This window comes from Lupinus angustifolius, chromosome LG06 (genome assembly GCF_001865875.1).
Source record: "Lupinus angustifolius cultivar Tanjil chromosome LG06, LupAngTanjil_v1.0, whole genome shotgun sequence".
In the NCBI taxonomy this organism is placed as follows: Eukaryota; Viridiplantae; Streptophyta; class Magnoliopsida; order Fabales; family Fabaceae; genus Lupinus; species Lupinus angustifolius.
In genome coordinates this window covers 23,213,757-23,227,259 of record NC_032014.1, presented here as the reverse complement: position 1 = coordinate 23,227,259, position 13,503 = coordinate 23,213,757, and the positions used below count along the sequence as shown (strand labels likewise).

At 32.7% G+C, this 13,503-nt stretch overlaps 1 protein-coding gene across 1 annotated transcript; it reads left to right on the top strand.

The window, feature by feature from the left end:
* Positions 783-13,503, top strand: LOC109350269 (ABC transporter G family member 31-like). The gene is made up of 23 exons (XM_019591469.1): positions 783-1,149; positions 3,694-3,814; positions 3,928-4,016; positions 4,780-4,864; positions 6,245-6,401; positions 6,490-6,566; positions 6,949-7,093; positions 7,771-8,072; positions 8,158-8,439; positions 8,768-9,084; positions 9,190-9,350; positions 9,434-9,537; positions 9,614-9,770; positions 9,922-10,103; positions 10,399-10,731; positions 10,884-11,174; positions 11,280-11,363; positions 11,617-11,750; positions 11,929-12,156; positions 12,272-12,443; positions 12,529-12,616; positions 12,886-13,052; positions 13,149-13,503. Exons 1-23 carry the CDS (start codon positions 812-814, stop codon positions 13,428-13,430), a joined length of 4,296 nt encoding a protein of 1,431 aa, XP_019447014.1. The 5' UTR covers positions 783-811; the 3' UTR covers positions 13,431-13,503.

Sequence of the window (13,503 nt, the reverse complement as noted above, 5' to 3'; positions counted from 1 at the left end):
TATGAAACCCGAATCGAACATCAAATCGGAAGAGGTCTCATATTAGGTTTAACCGATTCAAACGGTTAAACTGTTCAGTCTGACTGGATGATTTCATATATAATTTATCATTTTTATCTATAAATATATATTTATATATAAATACAAAACTTTACATAATTAATAATTATATATAGTTATATTTAAATAACATTTTTCCATCTTTTTTGGATTGGAGTAAACAAAATATTAGAGTAGTATTTTTTTTTTTAAGTGAACCATTCTGTTCATTTCTCGGGTTATTGCGGTTCAACCGGATTTAACACGGTCGGACCGGAATTTCTCCGATTCAAAGCGGTCCAACCCCTCATTCAGTTAAAACTACAAACTAGAGTCATTTTCAACTCCGGATAGTAATCAAACCGGTTGGACCAACAATGATATAAATGCTTCCAGTAAAAAGATATGTTCTAGAAATTCAAAACAAAAATGTTAATCGACATTGCAACATAGAATTTAAGGAAACATTCCTAGAAATGGGTTAGAACACATACTCTAAACATGGAAAGTAAGTTGAAGAAAGGTTGCAATGTTGCATACTAAATTTGGCCATTGGCATAGAATGCTCCTACTACAAAACCCTATTTTAATTGACTTGGTCACCTCTTTCCTTATTCATCAAATTTCAGCCTCTTATATAAGTGTGTGAACAAAATTATTTCCTTTTTCATTCTTTAACCAATTTTCCCCCCTTCAAAACCCACCTTCGGTAAAAAACAGTCGAGGTTGAATTGTGAAATTAAAAGCATATTTTACACTAGCGACTATAATAATGGTGCTTCTTGAATACGATATGGCTTCAGAGTCCGGAAAGGACTCATTTGCAAGGGCATCCAATGCAGAATGGGTGGAGGAAGACGAGGAGGAGCTTCAAATGGCTGCACTTCTCAGGTTGCCAACTACAAAACGTGCCAACTTGGCATTGTTGAGGAATTTATCTTCTAGTCCAGGTAATTCAGATTCTGAGAAGATAAAGAACATAAAATTGGAGCAAATTGATGTTAGAAGGTTGAACCGGCTACACCGTGAACGCCTTGTCAAGAATGCTTTGGCTACCAATGATCAAGACAATTACAAGCTCCTTTCTGAGATCAAAAATCGACTCAAAAGGTATTTGTCTCATTTTGAGTGGCAAATAATGAATTTGGATATGGTTGTATAGATTAAAACATATATATCCATTAAAACATATATATCCATTAAAACATATTTCAGATTAACCACTTTATCCGTATCCATATTTAATGGGTAAATATCAATTCATCAACAAATCCATTTTATTGGATTGAATTAATGAATATTCAATCTGATTTTTTTAATTAGAATTAAAAGTAGTTTTTAAAGAAAATTATCCTTTTAAAAACTACTATTTTAACAAAACATTTTTTAAAATAATGCACTTTTAAATATTATTTTTTATTTTCTAAGAAGCACTTTTTTCTAAGTAATTTTTTGAATTTTTTTAAAAATCACCTTTTTAAATAGATGCAAAAAACGAAGAGATATACAAACTCATGAAGTTTTATTTTCATTTTAATATAAACGAAGACCCATGCATGAACATTAATCAAGATAAGTGGGCTCAAATTAAGAAGAAAAGAAACACTTCATAAAATAAAAACTTTTGAAACATATGAATGGAAGGAATTAAGAGAGGAGTGTAATCAGTTCCGGTTTAAACTGCAAAATTAATAAAATTGAATCGAATCACAAAATGTGGTTCGGTTCGGTTCCACGGTATGATTTAGTTTTTTTTTATTTCGAATCATTTAAGTTTGGTTCAGTTTTTTTTTATTTCGAACCATTTAAGTTTGATTCAGTTCACAGTTTTGTAAATTTTGGAACTGTTGGAACCGAACCGAACCGCAAATTAAAAATAATTATATTTTATATTTGGATGGTTAAGATTTAAAGTTAGGAGATAAAATATAATTAAGAAATTAGGGTTATTAATCCATATAGGCTATAAATAAGAGACAAATAGAAAAAATAAATTAGTAAGCAAACCTAAATATCTATTATCTCTACTATCCATTGAGAAGATAGAAAGAAAATTAAAAAAACTAGCATACATTGTGTCACTGTTCAGAGATGAAATTAATTAAATAAAGAATTAATGACCTAAAAGAAAATAAAGAAAGAACTTGAGGACATTACTAATAATGTGGAGTATTAGGTGTTACTGTTGGACTAAAGAATTGATACCAAGTTTGTCATTCTTAAATTTTATTGAACATTGTAGTGTGTTGAGATGTTGAATTATTATTGTTTGTAGTGTGTTGAGATGTTGAATTATTATTGTTTTACTAGAAAGAATATTAAATATTTTATTATTGATGTGTTTAGTACTCATTTAGTTGACTTTTTATACTTTGAAAATTTTGTTCAACTATTTCTTAAAGGATTTTCTTTAAATAAGTTGAAAAACCGCGAAACTGAACCGAACCCTTAATGAACAGTTCGGTTCGATTCCTAAATAAAATTTATGGTTAATCAAGTAGAATCAAACCATATTTTTGTGTTTGGTTCGGTCACTAAATTGCGTCAAAAATTAAACTGAACTGAACTTTTACACCCATAATTAAGAGAGCGCAAAATAGTAAAGACTAAAGATATCTGGCAAAAAGGTGAGTTTTATTAAAAAAAATCATTTTTTTAAATGAATTATATATGCTAAAATTTTAATATTAATCATATAACATGTCTCACGGTTAATCTCATAATCATTTGAGGACAAGAGCGTTTTATTTTCTATCCCGGACTAATCCCGGACTAATCAGACGATGTTGTCACATAAATAAATAAAAACTTTTAAAAATAAAAAGTAACATTTTTATTTATTTGTTATAATCTAATTCATCCAAAACAGGGAATGATATGACATGGATCTCTATCCCCTAAAAGCATATATATGAGAATTTAATTTGAGATAGTGAATGGAGTTCAAAAGGAAAAGATATTAAAATTATCTATTAATGATATTAAAATTATCTATTAAATTATATTTATTTAACTTTACTAATTTTAATGGATAAATTTAGATGTATTTAATTTTATCGATTTGTCACTCTACCTTAGGATTATAATTATTAAATTTGTGGACTAATATGAGATACTAAGCCAATGTAAGAATAAAAAGGTCATGATATGGTCCGGGAGAATACCGAAACTTGCAGCCTTTGTTTTGGTTAGAGATCCAGAATTAAAATTTCTTCCCCTTATAAGAATGAAAACTAACTTTTTTTGGAAGAACTGCTGAAGCTTGCTTTGCTAATATAATTGGATTTTTATTATCTGAACTACATACACTCATTGTTTTATGAGGTATATGATAGTATATCTAATTACATTTACATTCCATACAATAGCTAGTGAAGGTGTTATATTTTGCATGTAACGTAGTAATTTTCCATATAATTATTAATAAATTGATATCATCTTTTGACCGTCTAATACTAAAACATGAGAGGAATGGAGGATATACAATTGTCTAATTTGAAAATAAATAAAAATTTAAATCATTATAAATTTATTTGTGTCACATATTAACATCTATATTTAGTATTTGACTCTTTAATATTGGAGAAGATATGGACTCATTATTAACTAAAGGAACTTTTGCATTTAAACTATTTGTATTGTTGAATGCAAAAGGGTTGGACTAGAAGTGCCAAATATTGAAGTAAGGTACAAAAATTTGACAATTGGAGCTGATGTTCAGATAGGATCAAGAGCTCTGCCAACTTTGCTAAATTATGCTCGAGATTGCTTTGAGGTATATATATATATATATATATTCTAACTTTTATTGTATTATTGTTTTTCACCACATTGTTGCAATGCAAACTGATTCACATTTATTATATTAATGGTGATGGTGGCATTCAGGGTTTCATAACTGGCTTGGGATTAACTCGACCTAAAAGACATTCTTTGACAATCTTGGATAACATTAGTGGTGTAATCAAACCTGGAAGGTAATATATATTTTTCCTATGTTTTTTGTTTAATAATTTAGTCATTTTCTTTTTTATTGATGGAAGTCCTTACTTGGTGGGATGGAAATCTGCTATAGTCTAGTTTCTGCTCCTATGTTCAGCAATAAAATAAAGTACTTAAATTTAGCCAAATATTTACAACAATAGCCAACTAAATCAATTTTCTTTTAGGTTATGTTTTTATAATGAAAATAAAGTATCTCCTCATATAATTTATCTCCTTAAATTTATTGATTATTAATACGTGTTTTATTTTTAAGAAGTGAAATAAACAAACAATAAATTTAAGAAGATGATGAATTTAAGAAGGAAAAATATTTTATTTTCTTTCATGCACGTAAAATTATTATGACGGCATTATCTTTCATTCATGTATTAATACATGAAATTACAATACATATAAAAGATGAATCAGGGGTGGAAACACTTGTAATTCATGGTGTGCATATGCATACCTTAAAAAAATACATTTGTATACATTAATTACTCTTATAGTTAATATTTTTTATGTCCTTTGTTATATAAAATTATACTCGTAACATGATTTGGTATACATTTTAGATCATTTTCAATAATTTGCATTCCCACGGTCCGGTCCTAAATCTGGCACTAGAATGAATCATATATTAACCCTATAGAACAACATATTACACCTACAATAGATAGATATTAAATACAATTGATAAGTGTGTTGTGTTGCAATGAGTATGAACATGAATGACATTAACTATTTATTGCGTAGGATGACATTGCTGTTAGGGCCTCCAGGATCTGGAAAAACTACTTTACTTTTAGCTCTTGCGGGAAAGCTTGATCGCAACCTCCAGGTTACTATTTTACATGCTTACTCCCTCTATTTCCTTTTATCTATCTTTTCATGCATAAAAACACATTAATATAACCAAAAGACATACAATATTTGTATTTTTATTTATTTGTACTCTTTAATTTTATTTCATCATCTTCATCCATCATCCATGGCTTTACCACCTTCCTCACTTTTCTAGAAGTAATAATGTTGGTTGTTGTAAATAAAGGATAATTATGTATATTACATATGGAGTAAACTCTTTTAGTCAACATTTAAAATAAAATATATATTTTATATTAATATTTTACTTTATATAATGTAGTATTAAAACTTTGAGTTATGAAATAGTGGAACTACCCTCTAAATTGTCTAATACTCTTATTAATTAATAATATTATTTTGGATTGCATTAACTATTAAAATTGTTTAAAAATATAAAATGAGTTAGTAAGTTATAAAAAATTATTTTTTTAGCTTCATTAAACAACATCTTAAAGGCAATTCTTAACCATTCCTAGTTATTTTTATGAAATATCAAGTCAAACTCTGAATGGTAAATATTCTCAAGTGTGGGATAGTACCACACACTTTCCGGTCTACTCCCCTTGAGTCCATCATGTCCCAGCCGAACCATCGGCGCTGATACCACTTGTTGGACCAGACTGTGACCGGGGAGCCTCCAACCACTAGGGAGTTCCATTGTTACATGGGTATAGGAAGAGTCACAACTGAGACACCACGTCTTGAACCAAAACCTTAAGTCATTAATTCCATGGGTCTTTCCTTCTTATAAACTCTTTCATTCCTTCCTGTCGCATATCCAACGTGGGACTTCACACTTGAATAAACCCAACACTAACAAAATAAAACTATTAGAATTTGGCATTGTAAACTTATTTATATTTGGAATGGAACTATTTGAGTCCATAATTATCAATGTCATAGACACGCAAGTTTCTTCTGGTAGTCTATAATATTTCTTCCTGTGCCCTTATTAAGATTTGAAAGGAGAGAGAGAAAAAACATGCATCGATAGTGGTGCTTTCAATGTTGTGAAAACTCACATTTTGATTTAAATAAAAAATATTAATCTTGTCCTTTACCCATTTGGCTAGTAATGTAGTATTTTAAATTATACTTTTGAGATTAGAGAAAATAATGTGTGTCAATAAATGTATTTTGTGTTATAAGTTGTGATTTAATTGAAAAAATATATTTAAATTAAAAGTTTAATTATTAAATAATTGTCTGATCATCCGTAGACTAAAGAAAACTGCTTCAGTATAAGAGTGGTTGCATAACAACATAACAAGAAATTGGAAAGTCCGACTCCAGTTCAAAAATTAGTCCTCATCTCAGAATTACATTACACACTTGGTTACATTATTTGATGCAGAAAAGTGGTAGTATAACTTACAATGGGCATGAGCAAAAAGAGTTTGTAGTTCAAAGAACTGCTGCATATACAAGCCAAACTGATAATCATATAGCAGAACTGACAGTTAGAGAAACTTTTGATTTTGCAAATAGATGTCAAGGTTCACATGATGCAGGTATATACTAGCATTCTTATGTAAAATGTGCATTCTTTTTTCATTTCACAGTTAATTAGTTTATTTCATTGTTGAATTTCATTAACAGGGCTTGTTAAAAGTCTAGAACAATTGGAGAAGGAAAAAAACATAATGCCAAGTCCCGCAATCGACGCATTTATGAAGGTTGGTCTCGTCCATATATGATTTAGCTGTACATTCAGTTTTGACCGGAATTTTAAATTGTGGTCACGATTGTGATTATGGTTATTGTGATTGCAGTCATTGCCATGTAAATTGCGACAGTTACATTGTGAAATTGTGAATTATTTTGTTATTAAAAAATATTTTTGAATTTGATGTGGCTCGGTGCGACCCAAATTCGGTCCGATGTGGTTGCATTGCGGCCACATCATTGTGATTCGGTGTCACATTTGCAATTGTCTGATGTTGTTACGGCGGTCACTGCAAACACATTCGCAGCTGCATCACGTGATGTGATTCACAATTTTCACTAGTGCTGTCCTAATGTTGTGTGTGTGATTGAAATTTGTATTTTACTCCACAGGCAGCAACTGTTGGTGGCAAGAAGCATAGTGTGATGACAGATTATGTTTTAAAAGTTCTTGGTCTTGATGTATGTTCAGATACTATTGTAGGCAATGATATGTTAAGGGGTGTCTCAGGTGGTCAAAGAAAGAGAGTTACAACAGGTGATCTTTCTCTCCTCTCATGGAATCCTAAAGCATGCTCTAATTTCTCAAAATCATTTACAATTTACTTTTTTATTAAGCTCTTGTGGTAGCCTATTCTTAAGTTACTTAATCTAATTGGATTACCTTTTTAATATTACATACAAAGAAGTTCCAAATTCAATCCCTCTAGGTTTTCCTCTACTTTTTATAGTTCAATTAATTATTTATACCTGTTATGTGAAATGTTGCCTTGATAGAATTTAAGATTTCGGTTATAATTTCATGTTTGATTGGATAGCAAATTAAAAAAGGCAATCCAATGCTCTAGGCTCTCACTTAGCAGGATCTCGGGAGGGTAGATGTGTGCAATCTTACTTCAACAAGAAATTGTTTACAATATTTGAACCCGTCACTAAACAATCTTACTGTTGCGTCAAATTCACCCTCTATGGATGGCAAATTAATACATATAATAATTGGACAACTTTCATAGTTGCATTTTGATAGCAAATTGTTGCTAGTTCTCTTTACAGAGTCTCTAGTAGTGATGCTAGCATAGAGATCCAAAAGTTGGTAGAATATGCTGTCAATGTGTCTATACTAGAATAGTTAAGACATTATGAAGACAAGGATTGAAGTTGATAAGTTCTAACAAGAAATGACATGCTTTTACATTTCATTTTTTTTCTCTACAGGAGAAATGATTGTTGGACCAAGAAGAGCTCTATTTATGGATGAAATATCAACTGGACTTGATAGCTCTACTACATTCCAGATAGTAAAATGCATAAGAAATTTTGTTCATCAGATGGAAGCGACAGTACTCATGGCTCTTCTTCAGCCTGCACCAGAGACATTTGAGCTCTTTGATGATATTGTGCTTCTATCAGATGGGTATGTGGTATACCAAGGCCCCAGAGAGGATGTGCTCGAGTTTTTTGAATCATTAGGTTTCAAACTTCCACCTCGCAAGGGAGTTGCGGATTTTCTTCAAGAGGTATTTCTACAATTTTATCTCCTTTTTAAATTTTCAAATGCTTTCTGAATTGTTATTTGCTTAGCTTGGTATTTTTGTATGTCAGGTGACATCCAAAAAGGATCAAGCTCAATATTGGGCTGATTCTTCAAAGCCATATAAATTTATTTCGGTTCCAGAGTTTACAGAAGCCTTTAGAAATTCTAGATTTGGAAAGTCTATGGAATCCATGTGTACTGCTCCCTTTGATAAATCAAAGAGTGATCCTTCAGTTTTGCCCAAAACTAAATTTAGTGTATCATATTGGGATCTCTTTAAGGGGTGCTTTTCAAGAGAATTGACCTTGGTCAACAGGCATAGATTTCTTTATATTTTCAAGACATGCCAGGTATAAAATATATCACTTGATTAAATAATGATGCACTTGCACTTGTTTCTGAAAATAGTATTCAATTCGTAATCTTTTGCTAGAAAAGTTCATGATAGCTTGGAATATTGGAAAGTTTCCATTAACATTAATCATTTACAACTTAGAAGCAAAATCCATTATCAAATGTGTGTAGACTACATCCAACACCTATCCTTTCCTTTAATTCATTATGAAAACCATATTAATATGTTGACCAGAAGTGTGGAGCTTTTTTTTGTATTTGATTGATAGCATCTTGCCATCTTCTCATAATTTTATAGTTGACAGTTTTCTCGTGTTGTGAAAGGTTGTATTTGTTGGATTTGTCACGTGCACAATGTTCGTACGATCTAGACTGCATCCAACGGATGAGGCTAATGGCATTCTCTATGAATCGGCGCTATTTTATGGACTGACCCACGTGATGTTTAATGGGATGTCTGAGTTATCTCTCACAATAGTTCGGCTCCCTGTCTTTTATAAACAAAGAGACAATTTATTTTATCCTCCATGGGCATGGTCTTTATCCTCCTGGATTCTTGGAATACCTTATTCTGCTGTTGAATCTTTTTTATGGGCAGCTGTTACATACTATACTATTGGATTTGCCCCTTCTCCTGGAAGGTATTTTTATTTACATCCTTTTGTTGTGATTTTTTTCTTTCAAAGCTCGTATTCCTTGCTTTATGATGAATCCTTATACTCATAGCATTCTGTTTAATATTTCAGAATGTGCCGGCAAATACTATTGCTTTTTATGGTGCACCAAATGGCATTAGGCCTCTTTCGGTTTATGGCTACCGTTGCACGTGATATGGTCATTGCAAATACATTTGGATCAGCTGCACTTACAATTGTATTCTTGATGGGAGGATTTGTTATCCCAAAAAGTAGGGTGCACTAAAACTACTAGATAAAAGAAAGATTCATATAATGCTATGTTGTTTTATTGATTTGGTTGTTACCCCTTCAGATATGATTAAGCCATGGTGGATTTGGGCTTACTATTTATCACCTCTCAACCATGCATTAAAAGCAATTTCAATCAATGAATTTACTGCCACAAGATGGATGAAGGTATTTTATGCATGCAAGTTACATTTCTGCTTGCTTTTATTATAGAAGACTTATGGAACTACGGAAACTGTTTTAGCATTCTGCTTTTGGCGAGGGCACGGTAGGTTACAATGTTCTCAAGACATTCGATATGCCAACTGAAGATTACTGGTTTTGGGCTGGTATTGGAGTTTTAGTGATTTACTCATTGGTTTTCAACAGCTGTGTCATTCTGGCCTTGACCTATCTGAACCGTAAGTTTAGAATAATTATCCCCGCTCTTTTTATTTCGGTTCTAGTAAGTGTAATTTCTTTTTAGTATGTAATGGTTGATCTCCATAGACAGTTATTTTCTTCAATCAAGGATGCCTGTTTTATGGTCTTTTTACTTTTTAAATGCCACAGCCCTCCAAAATGCTCGAACAGTACTTGCTGAAGATGAGGACTCACAGATGAGTTCAGATGTAGATGGTAATGGATCGGAAACATCTTCGGATGCGGACAACAAGACCAAGGGAATGATTCTTCCGTTTCAACCATTGACGATGACATTCCACAATGTCAATTATTATGTTGATATGCCACAGGTGGGGGATTTGTATTTTCAATTTATTGATGCATTTTTTATAAAGAAAATAGATAAATAAATTTTACACCAACTTTTGTAGCGATCAGCATGCGAATAAGATGTGAATAACATGTATTCTGTGGTAATCCTGGATGTTAATAGGTTACCACCTGTTCACCAATTATTTACATGTTGATAACTAGTGTGGAAATGGAGTACAATATTTGGTGTGTGAATAGCATAACTGAAACACAAGAAACTAATAGAAACTCACTTTTCCATTAACTTCCTTTTGCATGAACTTGCTTTTCCAGGAGATAAGAAAACAAGGCATAACAGAGACGAGGTTGAAGCTCTTGTCAAATGTGAGCGGGGTTTTCAGACCAGGTGTCCTTACAGCATTGATGGGATCAAGTGGAGCTGGAAAGACCACTTTAATGGATGTGCTTGCTGAAAGGAAAACGGGAGGTTATATCGAGGGTGATATTAGAATATCTGGTTACCCAAAAGAGCAACGCACCTTTGCTAGAATATCAGGATATGTTGAACAAAATGACATTCATTCTCCCCAGGTGACAGTTGAGGAGTCCCTGTGGTTTTCTGCATCATTAAGGCTTCCGAATGAAGTGAGCAAAGAAAAAAAGCATGTAAGTTACTTCCTAAATAATTTCGAGCTCAATTATTTCCGTTAGAGATATAAAACCATTCTTATGCCTTCACTAAACAGCTTAAGCTCTTTGGAAAATCAGTTGTTGACAATTTTCCATACCAGTTACTGACATAATGCTTTGTTCTGCAGGAATTTGTTGAACAAATAATGAAACTAGTAGAGGTAGATACTTTAAGGCATGCTTTGGTTGGATTGCCTGGATCTTCTGGCTTATCAACTGAGCAGAGAAAAAGATTGACAATAGCGGTGGAGCTTGTAGCAAACCCTTCCATAATTTTCATGGATGAACCTACATCTGGACTTGATGCACGAGCAGCTGCCATTGTTATGAGAACTGTTCGCAATACTGTTGATACTGGAAGAACGGTGGTTTGTACTATACACCAACCGAGCATTGATATATTTGAAGCGTTTGATGAGGTTAGTAGCTTGATTGCTATATTTTATTTTCAGTTTACAACTTTTGATAACTATAATGATTAAGCAGCTTATCTCAAAGGGTCTAATTTGTTATTCTTCATCCAGTTGCTTCTTATGAAACGCGGAGGTCGAGTTATATATGGAGGGAAGATTGGTAGGCAATCTGATATAATGATAAAGTACTTTCAGGTGATACTATTTAATTATTTTTGTTATATTTTATTGCATTCCCATCCATCTCATTCTAGCTTCAAAATTGTTAGGCTTTGCTGCGAAAATATTCGAACCTCCATGTAGAAAGCACTATGAACTTGGAGGACTAAGTACAGACCAAAATGTCCTAGACTGAACTGAATCCTTTTATGCAGCGAAATTCATTTTGTATCTTGGTGGGTTGATTATATTTTTAGTAGTTTGAGATTCTTTCCTATTTTTTCTGCAGAGTATCAAGGGAACCTCCCCAATCCCCAAAGACTACAATCCAGCTACTTGGATGCTTGAGATTACGACACCCGCTATTGAAGAGAAACTTAGTGTAGACTTTGCAGAAGTGTATACAAAATCTGAGCAATTCAAGTGAGTGTTATTTACTTTATCATGTGACCTAAAGGCTAGTAGATATATTGTTGATACTTGATAATGATAACAAATGATCATTTTCTTGGGAAAATAAAAGTTTAACAGATTATAATCTTACGTATCGAAAGATTGCTTTCGGCATGTCGTTAATGATTATGTCGCATTCTTACCTCAGGGGGGTGGAAGCTTCAATTAAGCAATATGCACAACCTCCTGCTGGCTCAAAACCATTGAAGTTTGACACATTATATTCACAAAACACAAGGTCACAATTTTTCAAGTGTTTATGGAAACAAAATCTTGTGTACTGGAGAAGTCCACCATACAATGCAATGCGGATAGTATTCACTATAATTTCCGCTTTGACTTTCGGAACCATATTTTGGGATGTTGGTCAAAAGCGGTATGCATCCTTTATCATCTCATCTATGATTTGTCTAAAGAGAAAATATCTTATCAATGAAAACAAAGGCAAAGGTAGGAATAACCATGTCTAGTGTCTACTGGATATTCTGCAGAGATACAACTCAACAAGTGCTTGTAATTATGGGTTCACTTTTTTGCGCATGCCTCTTTGTCGGGATAAACAATGCTTCTTCTGTGCAACCAGTTGTTTCAATAGAAAGGACAGTGTTTTACAGAGAGAAAGCAGCTGGAATGTACTCTCCGATCGCGTATGGAACAGCACAAGTAGGTATCACTATACTGAATATGACTTTCAAGGTTAAATTTCTTATGGAGATTAAAAATCACAACTACTTAATCTTATTCACAGGGCCTGGTGGAGATCCCATACATCTTTGCTCAGACATTAATATTTGGCCTAATCACATATTTTATGGTCAATTTTGAGAGGGATGTTGGTAAGATCTCATCTTTCTACATTGAAAATTCTTCCTGCATTACAAATTTGGAATCCAACTAAAACTTACATCATAGAATTGATGATTTAACGATTTTAATTACATTAATCACACCTCGTGTAGTTTAATAGATAATGGTTGAAGATGTTCGTTGAAGCTTCCAAAGATTAAGAATTTCTCTACCTACACATTTGTTTCTCTCTTACAAATTACCTCTAAATTTGACCTCATAAACACTAACATAAGACTGTCATTTTCCTCCAATGCAGGAAAGTTTTTTCTATATATTTTGTTCATGTTCCTGACATTCACCTACTTCACCTTTTATGGAATGATGGCTGTTGGCGTTACACCCACCCAAACATTTGCTGCTATTGTTTCTTCTGCATTTTACTCTCTATGGAACCTTGTAGCAGGTTTTATGATTCCGAAATCGGTGAGTAAAGAGCCTACATCTCTGTACCTTATCATATATCTTGAAATTTTGTGTGTTGTTTTGGCCCTCATGCCAATGAGTCTTGCAATGTTGCAGCATATTCCTGGATGGTGGATTTGGTTCCATTATCTCTGCCCAGTTACTTGGACACTACGCGGTATTATCACGTCTCAGCTTGGTGATCTCGAAAACATTGTTGTGGGACCTGGATTCAAGGGCACTATGAAAGAGTATTTATCTTCAAGTCTTGGATATGATGCAAAAGTTAATGGTTTTTCAGCAGTGTGGTTGTCAGTAATAGTGCTTATTTGCTTCATAGCTGTCTTCTTTGGTGCCTTTGCTATATCAGTGAAAGTGTTGAATTTCCAAAGGAGATGATTGTAGAGTAGAGTTTAAGAACATTAGTGAAGCTAATGGTGAAACATCATGATTGAAGACTCTTCATACATTA